The sequence below is a fragment of the Pimephales promelas genome, chromosome 22 (assembly GCF_988280905.1).
Source record: "Pimephales promelas chromosome 22, fPimPro1.hap1.1, whole genome shotgun sequence".
NCBI classification, from domain to species: Eukaryota; Metazoa; Chordata; class Actinopteri; order Cypriniformes; family Leuciscidae; genus Pimephales; species Pimephales promelas.
The window spans coordinates 20,983,308-20,996,076 of NC_142790.1; the positions used below are offsets into that span (position 1 = coordinate 20,983,308).

Consider the following 12,769-nt stretch of genomic DNA (forward strand, 5'->3'; position numbering starts at 1 on the left):
CAGATTGGCCACTGCATGTTTTGTGAATATGGTGTTGCATAATGAGGTGTGTAACTTTTAAAGACCCTTTTGCACCAGAAATGGGCCAAATCACTGATGTAAATTCCCACCAAATTGTTTTTTAATGACCAAATATAAAATTTAGAATAGTTTTTTTTTTAATGCATTTTACCAGTAATAATTACATTATCACTAACCTATGACAAAAAAAAAAAACCGGCACAGTGACTGACAGTCTCCTCAATCATTGTGTTCGTCCGCACTATGGTGTCGAGGGTGTTGTACAATTTACATAAAGTTGATAATTCCGCGAGTGACTGCAATTGCAGATTTCTAACAGAAATGGCGACAAAGACGAAAAACACCGGACTGCAGCTTTAACAAGTAATATTATTAATATTTTTAATGATTATTTATGATATTTTTTCATTTTCACCAGATTATCTACGTTAATACTAGACTACTGCTTAAAAAATAAATTAAATGTGGATAATGTTCGTTGGCCGTACTTTAACTTACGAGGAGTTTCCGTGGGTATCTGGATTGTGCTGGAGGCTGGTCGCTTTTTTCCGTCCGCAGAGTCCATTTGAAACACTACTGCTAGCCATTGCCGCTGCTTACTAATGGGTGCCGTAAGGATGTAAGCCCAAGTAGACGAGAATACGCGTGATGTCACATTTTGTGAATTTTCACGCCAATTCGAACCCGGCGACGACCTGATTTTTTTTAAAGTAAAAACATACCCATAGCCCCTTTTAATATCAATAATATTTATTATTATTACTAATATTATAATTGTCTTTTGATATCAATCTATATAATTGGTAGACAATCTTAATAATTACCAGCATATTTCATGTTATATAAAAGTCAAAATTATAAATGTATGTATATATCTATAATGACAAAAAAACAAAGAGAGTACAGTACAGCAACTTTGCATAATTACAGTGTTTAATTTACAGCAATAATCTATTATTATATCTATTTTATTAGTGTTTCTCAATTTTCGTTCAAATAAACCAACTTTTCCAAAACCATGCAGCAACTAGGTTATTTATTTATTTATTTGGCAGGCGAATCATCTTCGATTTGTCTAACGTGTCTAGAGTCAAACAAAAGTTGTTTGCATATGCTTTTGCAGAAGCTCTGTTCATTTGCCCAGTGTGTCTCCCTTGTAAAACATGTTATATACAGTAACATCACGGGTACGCATTATCAAGTTCCTTGTCTGAGGTTTCATTTTCTACCTTAATTATAGTAGTCGAGTACTTATTTGAATTGATCTGAAATGTTCTGATGGCAGTAATAGGCTACATTCACATTTGACCACCTGGGCTCTCCTTGAGCATCTTACAGGGGTTCATTTGAGCTCACCTTCCTCATGCTGTTTGTTTATTTCCTGTCTTTTATTAAATTTTAGACTTTTTTTCGGCTTTTTTGCTCCTGAGTGTAGCTCCAAAACAGCAACTGCCCCCTCCCGCTGCTTCACAAATGGGTTTAATTTTGTATGCACTCTCAGTGTCTTCGCGGCGTGGCAGAAATACAGGCCCTGGCAATGTGGCAAGTGTGCAGATATTGGACCTACGTTAAGAGCACGCATACATCTGTGTATCTAATTTCCCAGCTGAGGGTTTTGATTGACAGCCATAATCACTGCACACCGCGTCCAATTTGGACGAGCAAGCCAGGTTCTGGAACTCAGGGAAGTTCTGGAATGCCGGAAACTTACGAATCCGAAAGCCAACTTGAAAGTTGTGGGGGTATATTCTCTCTCAGGGCCGTGCTGAAAAATCAATTAGCAGCCTGAATGTTGCCACCTCCCTTGTTGGGACGGTGCCTGTAGGCTCTTTTGTCAGTATGTGTGAAACAGCTGCTGGTAGTGAATGCGCCCCCCTCCTTGCCCAGGCCCAGCTTCAGTGGACACAGCTCAGCCGTCCCCTCCCACACTAGGAGCAATGAAGAGGCTGATATTGTGTAATTAAGGATTCCTTTCAGCTTAGGGGAGAGCTCAAATAGAGTTGTTTGTTCGCAGAGATAGAGGGAGAAAGCCTGCCTGTATGAGGGAGGACTCGCAGCTTACATGGTTACAGATTGGAAGTCAGCGGTGTTTGTTGAGTTTCCTACGGAACACCAGCGAGGCATTAATCATGAAAGAAATCACTGCCACCTCACCTTCAGCCCACCACCATTACCAATAAAACCACCCTTTAGAGACAAAGCAAATATGCTTTGCTCTTGTCTCCCTCCCTTCCCCCTTTCTTCACCCCCCCTCACTTCTCTCCTTCCTTGTCATCCGTTCTGACTCCTGGCGTCTTCTGCAAAATGAGAGCGTGGCACGAAGTGGCACCCCCCGTATTTACCCCATTCTAATGTGGGTTGCCATGGCGTTTAACAAATTATTGCTATTATGTTCATCATGTGCTTTGCCCCTTGGTAACTGGCTTGGGGATGTGATGATGGTGGTGGTGGTTGTTTGGGGGGGGGGGGGTGTAAGTGAAAAAAAAAAAGTGATAATCCTGTTTTGAACAAAAGGTCAGATTGCTGAATAGAAAAGGCTTGATTAAAGCAGAGATGTACAAAGTGGACGCATTTGCGTCCTTTCAGCCGCTCTTGGGCTCCGCAGCCACTGTGTGAATGTACAGCTGTTGATTACTGAGGCACAAAGCCTGTGAGAGGCTGTTGTCTTGGGGGCTTTTTTTGCTCCAAGCCGCCTGTAATCGCAGCAGCTTCTTTTTTTTGCCTAAAAGGGCGGCTCTGGATTAAGGGCATCAGAGAGTGGTTGTGTGCGTATTCAGTGGGGCTGGTGGATTTCTGGGTGTTTGGATGGCAAAATTCCTTCATTTAGCAGTGACTTCTTTTTCATTAAACTTCGGAGTGCAACTCATCTGACAGTTTAAGCGACAAACTTAAATTGTGTAGGTCAAGTACTTATGATTTTCACATTTAACCTGAAGAAAATCCTGAAGGCTTGCATTTGCCTTAACTAGGGACCAGTAGAGCTGTATGATTTGGGGGAACTCCAAATCAGCCACTGATCGGAACCAGTTAATAATCACAAATTTGAATGATGGAAAAGACTTGCGTGCTCACGCCATGACAGGCGAAAATACAAACTTGTTCTTTAACAAGACAACCACGTTGAACTTTAAAAAAAAAACTTTTGGAAAAAAAATTGTCGTAAATGTATTTGAAGTGTAATTTGATTTAGTTTGGCTCACATTCCATTATATTACATGGAGAGGGTGGGGTTTATGACCTATATTACATCCCATTTCTGCACATTGCTTGTGCAGCACACTTGCTTAACACTGACAACACAGAGCAAAGAACTGCAAGAAGACGGGACTTAAATACACAGGGGAACAAAAGAGTGAATTCATTGGGCAACAGGTGAACAAATAGTCAATTAAGGGAACAAACTGGCACAGGTACTAGGAAACTGGGTCACACAGGCAAACAGGCACAGAACTAAAACACAATGAAACAGTCAGAACAGAATATAATATAACTGTAACAGTACAGACAAAACCAAACTGAGACAGTCAAAACAGTCCACGGGGGAGTGGAGTTTGGGAGCAACCTGGAGCAGGAGTAGTAGTACTAGTAGTAGGACCCCGGCCATAGCCATTAAGATGATCCAAGGCAGGGTCGTAGGTAGGAATACCACATTTTTTTCAGAACCGATCCGATACCAAAAATTCTGACTAACGGCTGATACCGATCCGATATCAGCAGCACAGGTTTTTATTTTTTTTAAATTAATGTAGAATTTCTTTGTTGAACGGATAATTACTCTTTTGTGTCTTAAACATCATTATAAAGAAAAACAACAACAACAAAAAATTGCGTCTGTTATAGAAGATCTAGACAGTGCATTAATTTATATTGATGCCTAGTTCCGGTATTATATGAATGCAATAGTTTGAGCCTTTTCTTTTTAACAGTTTTTTAAAACACTTTTTAAAATTTTGCCGCAAGATGCGCTGTTTAAGAGCTGAATGGAGAATGACTGCCAGACACCGAGGATGGAAGCACTTGAATTTAACAACTTAAATGTTCATCTGTACGCCACATGAAACTATGGAATGGCTTTAGAACACTTATAGTGAAAAGTTGATGGTTCTTTATAATGTTATTGTGCCTTTTTGTGAGGCTTAAGAATAACATCGAATAGTATAAAACAACATCGGATTTGGATTGGTCTCACCGGTACCTGATCCGGCAAAGAGGAGGGAGCAGGTATGCGGTCTCCTGCGATGGAGACGATCATGGTGGAGACTCAGACAGAGCTGAGGAAACACGGATCCAGGGTGACACCACAGGTCTGGAGGGCCTTGGTGGAGCTGGCCACTCTTGGGACTGAGGACGACGGCGGATATGGAGAAATGGTGGAACCCGGTGTAAACGAATGTATGGAAGGCAGAGGTGCAGCCGGTAGCCAGGAATCCTGTGGCGGAACCAGGTTGACGACTGACCAGGGCGGACAGAGGGATGAGGGAGCCCGGCTGAGCTGGTGGGGTGACGCACGACAGTGGAGACGAGGGATCATTGAGTCAAGGCGGAACCGACAGTTCGGAGGACCAAGGTGGAATCCGGGGCTCGGTGGTTGCAGGCTGAGACAGGATCCTTGAGTCTAGATTGAGCTGGGGACTGGAAGGACCCAGGTGGATCCATACCTCCAGATGGAACAGACTGAGGATGACCCGAGGGCCAGAGAAAAACCAGAGGTGGCAGGGCTAAAGAACTGGCTGGCTTCAGTAGATGAGGTAGTAGAGTTAGGCTGGGCAGAAACTCTGGAAAGACAGGGGATGCAAGAGACTTGAAGCTGCGTGGGACCAGTGGAAATGGGAGATCCAGGGGTATATCCTCAATTTCTTCTAAAGAATGTCCAGAGGCCAGGTACTACTTCTCTACAGTACCTCCTTGGGTACGGACGTTGTTGCCGACTCGCGCACCTGGTCAGATGCGTTGTTGGGCTCAGGCTCTGGGGCGGGGTACGGCTCGTTGGGCTCGTTGAAACGTTATCTGCAACAGGCTCAAGCTGTGTCTGCAGTGGAATCTGGTTTTAGCTCCATCTGGTGGGCTGTGAAAAACACATTTGAAGCAGCATGTGAACTGATAATCACTTCCTCTTTACTACTATTTATAGCACAAAATAAATATGAATGAACATCAGAGGGTATGTTAAAAAGATACCACACAACTTGTTGAGATTATTCATGTCTCATGTTACTTCTCTTTATCAATGTTTCAATGGCAGAATAAACAGATCAAGATGGCCGCTCTGAGACTCTGAAAACACCAGATCATGAGCTGCTCACGTGTAAAGGAACATACTGCGCTTCACTCTGAAACTAGCAGTGCATGTATTTATTTAATTAATTTGCAATAGCCATATTGCGATTTCAGTTTTATTTTGATCAAGTGTGCATCCTATTGGAACATCATAGAGACTTGGGGCTGGGCCGGTAAGCAAAGCCGTAGTAACGCCCCACAATACCATAGCAATGACATGACAATGCGCTAAAAACATTTAGATGCCATTGCAGCTGTATAGGCACACCCTGACAACCACCGCATAGTGTCATCGCTTTGCGGCATCAGGTGTTAAAGCAGTTGGATGAGTTGCATTTCACATTCAATATAGTTTGGAACCAACACATCTTCTTACAAACCTGACACAGATATGAAACCTTAAGTGCTAAGCTCTGATTGTAGTCAGAAGTGAACTGAAATACTCAGGGTGAAACCGCTGTAGAAAAAGACCTACAGGTATAGATGCGACGGCAGAATTGTGAAATTGAGAAAGAGAGTAAGAAAGGAGGAGAGCGAGAACGTTTTTCCGGTAGCTTGCACTGATCTGTGGGCCCCAGTCTTTGCCCAGTGTTTGGTTAAATTATGTGGAACTCATTTGACGGCTGCAGAAGTGGCTGTATTCGCAGTGTCAGGTATCGACTGGTATAATTATGCAATTATGAAGCTTTATCTTGCCTCTCTCTCTCACAGAGCGGGCTCTTAGTGTTTCAATTAGATGTTTTTTCTCTCTTTTGCTCCCTGATTTTCTTCTTTTTTTCCCCATCCTCCATTTCTTTGTTACAATGAAGATGCAAACAGAATCTGCCTATAAAATATTCTTAGAAAAAAAAAATATAAATAATAGATTCTTAGTAATAGAAATAAAAGATTCTTATATTGTTTTAAGCATGCATAGGTCAGACACATGACCAGCCACATGGCGGCCAGTTGTGATTTAGTGCAACAGGATGTACTGTATGTGTGTATATTTGCATCCAAGTATACATCATGGTCTCCACAAAATATGAAGCAACTGTTTTCAACATTTCTAATAATAAGAAATTTTCTTGAGCACCAAATCAGCAAATTACAATGATTACTAAAGACTGGGAGTAATGACTGATGAAAATTCTGTTTTGCCATCACAGGAATAAGACATTTTAAAATATATTAAAATAGTTTTTTGTGTTTTTTTTTTGCTGTGTTTTTGATTCAATAAATGCAGCCTTGGTGAGCATAAGAGACCAATACGGACCCACATATATTAAGTCTTATTTTAATACTTATGAATCAGCATGATTTAATCAATGCATCAAGAAAACGAGTGCATTATTACAACTCTGTAATTTGTAAGGTGTGTGTCACCACCACAGTGTTTTTATTCTTGTGCCCAAGGAGGAGAGAAAGAATCCTTCAGAAGTCTGCACATGTGCTGTCCCAATGCCACCACAAACCTTTCTGAGGTCACAAATCAGGTGAAATGGCAAAAAGTCTCCATCCTACGCTACCCTACCCTAACCTCAAATCAGACCACTGTACATAAAGTCTCAAATGGCTGTCCTGGCTGAATTTTGTGAAAACAATGACTTACTTTTGTGTTTTTCAGTTGGCCTGTGTGTGTGTGTTCCTGTAAACGCAGTCTTTTGCTAAGCCCATGGGAACTGAACTGTTGGTTTAGTCTTGGGCCTCCAGAAGCACAAAAGATCCGTTATGGCAAACAGAGGGGTGATAACACCGGCGCTCCCTTCAAAATGAAAGCCAAACAGCTCGCATATGTTCAGATTCAATTACACACTCTGGGTTCCCCTCAGCCCCAGGGCTTACCGCTAATTACCCAAATAACATCCGCACAAAACGCCACCCAGATGAGATTAATTGAGAATTAAAACAACCTGTTGATTCGATAATACTTTGAGGTCTGAACAGTAACCCAGGTATTCCGAACATGGTAACCAGGTATTACCGACGGCACAGATGGGATGAGAATCCTCATCTCTAGATCCAACAGGGGTAGAACCATCCAGTAATGCTCATAACTCATAATTTGCTTCTATTTTCTAACACTTATAACTATGATGGCATTTTTTTTGTCTTCTCACCTTCCTTTGGTCATCATTCTTTCAGTCTCTTGGTTTCCATCTTTTTATTTTTGCTCTTTTAAGTAAGGTACAAGAAAGAACGATTTTCTTGTTTACTTTTAGTTTGTTTTTCTTATTTACAAGTTGTTAAAGTGGTATTTAAAAGTTTAATGGTTTTTAAATAATTCTCGTGTTCACCAAGGCTGCATTTATTTGATGATAAATACTAATATATTTTTTAATAATTTTTTTCCCTGGGCAAATCTGAAGACTGTAGTAATGGCTGCTGAAAAATTCAGTGTTACATGTTCCTTCAAAAATGATTCTAATATGTTTATTTGGTGCTTCAAAAAAATCTTATCGTATTATTATAACAGTTATGCTGCTTAACTTTTATTTTTTGCAGAAATTTTTTTCTTTCTTTTAGGATACTGCATTTATGAAATATATAAAACTTTATTTAAACAGGAAATGTCCCATTGAGACACAGTCTCTTTTACAAGGGAGTCATGTATAGAACATTTTATATGGAATATATTCTTATTTTAGCGTATTTTACCAGGCCCTATTTTCCTTTCTCTGAAGGAGGCTGAAAAAGAGAGAGAAAGAGGGTGATGTTGATAACAGTCTATAGTAAGGAGGTGGTGGTAATTCTTCAGGGACAGGTGCTCCTTGGATACTAGGGGATTATTTAGTGCTCCATCATTAGCAGGGCATTACCCATATTACCCCCTGGCCCCCGCTCTAATAACAGGGGCAGGAAAGGCAGTGTTAGCGGGGGGGCAGCTGCATCTGCTGCAGGCTGAGGCCTCACACTGCCCCACCACAGGCAAAAGCACCAGCGCACCAACTCATGGGGGCCACAGTAGCTCTCTACCAATCAGCTTTTTAAATTGTTTTCTTTCTGTCTATTTACAGGGTTGGCTGCTCTGTGAGGATCAGGCCTGCCGGAACCGAACCCGCCGGCTGCCCATTGCGTTCTCGAGGTCTGGACCGATCTGTCCAGCCTGTCTCAGATCCACACTGAGGCCTGAGGTACTGCACACACATACAGAATCAGTCATTTTGTCCAGATGGTGGTGCTGTGGAGCCTGTGAATGTTCTCCCTGCCTCTGCCCAGACCTTTTTCCCCCCTGTCCTTGTAGCTTTTTTCCATCCATCCCATCACCCTTATTTCTAACCATAATATATTACCTGACCCGTCCGACCCGTCTCTCCCTCCAGATGTACTTGGCCTTGGACTCAATGCAAAAAGACATGTATGTGGTGGGAGCATCTTCGCCAGGTTAAAAGACACAGTTCGGGATGTCCCTTCCAAAAATTAGTGTCCGTCTTTGTCCCTGTCCATCTTCTTTATCAATTCCGTCCAGTACAGACACCCCCCCCCCCCCACACACACACACACACACACACACGATTCTATCTTCCTTTTTGTGCTTTATTTCTGTGTCTAGTTCTGTGGCGACAGGTTGAAACCCAAAAGGACAATTTCTCTTGTCACCATAGCCACTTAGCTTTCCTCCGCTCTGCCTGGTGAGATGGCAGTTTAAACTGCCGGCTGAATAAAACATTAACTTCCTCACCCCTCTACCATCCCTCTGTCGTTCTGGGCTTTACAGCTTGGCTGACAGCAATGCGTCTCCTCTGGTGTCTCCACGGACACAGAGACATTGACTACTATTGTATCCAGATTAAATGGATGCGTAATAGGCACCCTCGGCTGATTGGCCGGTAATTTGAAGGAGTTGTACACAGGTGCAATTTATAATATTTTCAGTAAATTAAATTTTTTTCCCTCACGCTCTCTTTTTCTTTGCACTGGCTCTCTCTCTCTCCGTTTTTCTTTTTCAGCTGCTTTCCCCTCGCTCAGATCTCTCCAACCACCCCCACCCGCTGTCTCTCTCTCTCTCTCTCTCTCTCTCTCTCTCTCTTTCTCTCTCTCCCTCTCCATTTTATTGATGTACGTTCAGGCACCCATTAGGGCTTCCTTTTTTCCCTCTAGTGGAAATTGCAGCATGTTAATTTTCACACAAATTACAGCAATAGCAGGTATCTCTATTTGATACATTATAACAGGAGCAATCAGGGATAATTGAGTGCCTTTCAGATGGTAACCGGCGCATTCACTTCAATTCAAAGCCAGTCCATTTATCGTCTAATCGCTCTTTAAACACTGAATTTCTGGGAACAAAAATTCTTGTCATAATTTTGCTTAAGTGTATTTGGAAATCACAGTCCTTTGAGCAAGGATAATTGAAATCAAATCCCTTTCACGGGAGCTGACATTTCTACATTTCCCCCCAATTGAAATTAATTTCAAAAATTGAGCATGAATATCTTCAAATAGCAGGCAATTATACCTTTCAATGGGGAGAAATTATGTGCACAAAAAGTGGAGACATCAACTGGCGCTTCAGTTAAATGTCTTTGTTTCCCACTGTGTTTGCCTTGTAAAGATTTACATATATTGACTCGTTATGAAACCTTGTGATGCCGATCGCCTTCCTTTTCCAGCTCAGCCCGTTAAAATTAACTCAGATTGGAGCTTTTTTTGTTAAGCCTCATTAAAACTGTTTGGAGATTTTTCTTTTTTCCTGTCCTCTTTTGCAGCTGCACAGATCTCTGCGAATTGAAAGTAGCCATTTTCTCTGCTGCTCTGCTCAGCGGTCATTATACTCCCTTTACATATAAGCAACGTGACCGTAAACTGCTAAATCATTTCAATTCCCTGTCTTTAAATAATCCCCCATCGGAAGTGTGGCCAATGATCTTCTTTGAGTGTCTTTTAAACGCAACTACTTCATTTTTACACCCCTTTGGTCATAGTATATAAGGCCTCATTCTTGACACCTTTTCTCTGTTCCCCTCCATGCAGCTCTTGCGGCAGGTTGTGTTTGGGCTGTAGCAAAGGTTTGGTGGTACGTCTCTATCAAGAGGGAGGGGGGGGGGGGGGTGAGGCGGGGGTCTCAGGAGAGAGGCAATTTCACAGCTGGTTTGCTCCCCAGTCACTCGGGCCGAAAATGCTGCAGATTTGTGGAGAAAATTGAAATGGTGTCAGTACAGGAACAAAGCATTGAGCCGAGCAAAGCTGCATAAGGGAGGGGCCTCTGTTTGCGGGGTGGGTGTGGGTGGGGGGGTTTAAATTCAATAACGTTTGACGGCGCCTTGGTCACACCCCTTTTGACACCTGTCAGCACAGCTGTGAAGCTCGTCCTGGCCCTGCTTCGCATGTCCATCCACTTATTTCTTGGACTGCGGTTTTAGTCCACGATCTCCTTCGCCGAGCGGAGTGCATTCGCGTGCACATGGTGACCCGGCTCTGATTATAGGAGCTCCATTATGGCCGCATTGCTGCATCGACAGGCACTGCTGTTGACCAGCCAGTGCATTATGGGTCAACAGCTGCTGGGCTCATCGGAAGCTGTAGAGGGCAATTAAAAGCCGTTGCGCTGACGAGAGAGCCCTTGCTAAACTCCTCTGGCATCCACATTGCTCTGATTCTATGGTGACACAGAAAGACTGTGACCCAATAACAGCAATTAACATAAAAGTATAATGGCTAATCAAATTGACAGCAACAGTTGTTCATCAGATCCACACACGCTGCCTTATCAAAACAAACTATTATGAAAGAGGTAATTTCAGAGCTGAACGTCTCTCTCTCTTTTTCTCTCTCCCTCCCTCCCCAATGTCTTTTATTCTCTCGCTCGACCTGCGCGCCTCTGGCAGTTAGACGCATGGCTAACGGTAATTACAGCCGAATTTACAAACCAAACACCGTTTCCTGCTTTTGTCAGGAGAGAAGATGGGGAGTATGCTGGCTGTTTTCAGCCAATCAGATAGTTTCACAGGTTCTGTGACTCCAAACTCTGGGTTTGACTGAGCGTGTGTGTGTTTTGTCTTTGTCTGTGACAGTGGAGAATATGACAAACACTACCTGTCTCCACAGCTGTAATTAACACAGGTGATTCTCCAGCTTTCCCTGATTGAGTCGTACCAATCTCATTACGCTTCAGCCTTTCATTTTCCCTGGGACAATAACACATAGTACTAAACTACATCAGTATGATTTTATCTAATTGGTTTTTCTCTCTTTTTTATGTATTGAATATGCAAAGGAATAATCAGCTACTGCAGTGTCAGTAAAGAATTGGTAAAGAGCTTTAAAAATGTTAAAGTAATAGTTTTCCTTTTTTTAAGTAAGCAGTTCTTGAATTTTTGTGGAATAATCTACAACTGAGACTGTAGGACTTTGTTTTTTCCCAGTTTTTTTTTTAAAACACTGCCTAAACTGTGGCTGGCTTGCATGGGGGTATTGAATTTAGCCTGTTCTGTCAATATTGTTTCATTTATTTTATTGTAATTCTTGGACATCAGTACAATGAAATTTGTTCTTGTTGGAAGTCTGCACAAAAAAAACAGCCAAGAACCTGAGGAAATGGCTGAATGCAGTTAAATGTTCCCTGTGTTATACCTGTAGTAATTATAGCACAGAGTTTAACAGATAGGTTTGTCTGGAACCAGGTGGGGATAGGTTTTGGCCTTCATTTAGCCAGCTTCAGACAAACCTTGTTAACCTTGTTTTCAGTTTCCCAGAAGCATAACCTGGGAGTTTTCTCTTTGTCATGACCCTATATGTTGTGATAACTGATTTAATCTGTGTTTTGTCTTTTTTTTCTCCTCATTTTTAGTATTCAGAGAAAGCCCTCTACAACCAACTGAGCTTCTACAGATACATCTTTGACTGGGAATATGCCGTCAACAAGGTCCTGTCGTCTGAGGATAAATGTAAGACTTTGCATTAACATCAGTTATTACTAATTAGCCTGAAAATTCGCCCCCAAACATTACCCATAAGCGCTCGTCCGGCACATATTTCTGGCTCAACGTGCTCATGTGCGCACACACGCACACCTCACAGCGGCTGGAGGCGGCCACTAGGTTGGGTTAAGAATCCTCAGCTCCTCGAGTCGACAGCCGTAATTCAGGCGACGGATTCAATCACCGAATGGCGCGGTGCGGAATGCAAAGCGGTCCAATCAGTTGGAAGGAAGAGGGGAGTGAGTGAGAGAGAGCCTCCTCTCATCCCGTAGACCTTCGGTAATAGCGCTGGCTATGTTGATTGAAAACAGTTTTTAGATTTTGGAAAATGATAGGGCGAGTAATTGGAGAGAAGGCTAAAGGATAGCCCTTCATAAATAATGGGACATGGAGCATATGTTTTCAACGGGCCGTTGGAGGATCCAGACCGCTCACGGTCGCTGCTAGCCGAGCCGTGGCTACTTACCCACAATCCTTTTTGATTGATGTCACTTGATTAAAAAGGACCTCTTGGAATAGACTTGTACATTTATTTATTTATTTTTACATGTGCCGATGAGGTTCCGAGGCGG

General features: G+C 42.4%; 1 protein-coding gene across 2 annotated transcripts in view; it reads left to right on the forward strand.

Annotated features, from left to right (window-relative positions):
* Positions 1 to 12,769, forward strand: part of pola1 (polymerase (DNA directed), alpha 1) — a 50,622-nt gene that overhangs the window by 27,357 nt on the left and 10,496 nt on the right. For both annotated transcript variants that reach the window (XM_039684939.2, XM_039684940.2), the window contains exons 35-36: positions 8,295 to 8,411; positions 12,068 to 12,164. In XM_039684939.2, the coding sequence (XP_039540873.2) occupies positions 8,295 to 8,411; positions 12,068 to 12,164 (214 nt within the window). The remainder of the gene's footprint in view (positions 1 to 8,294; positions 8,412 to 12,067; positions 12,165 to 12,769) is intronic.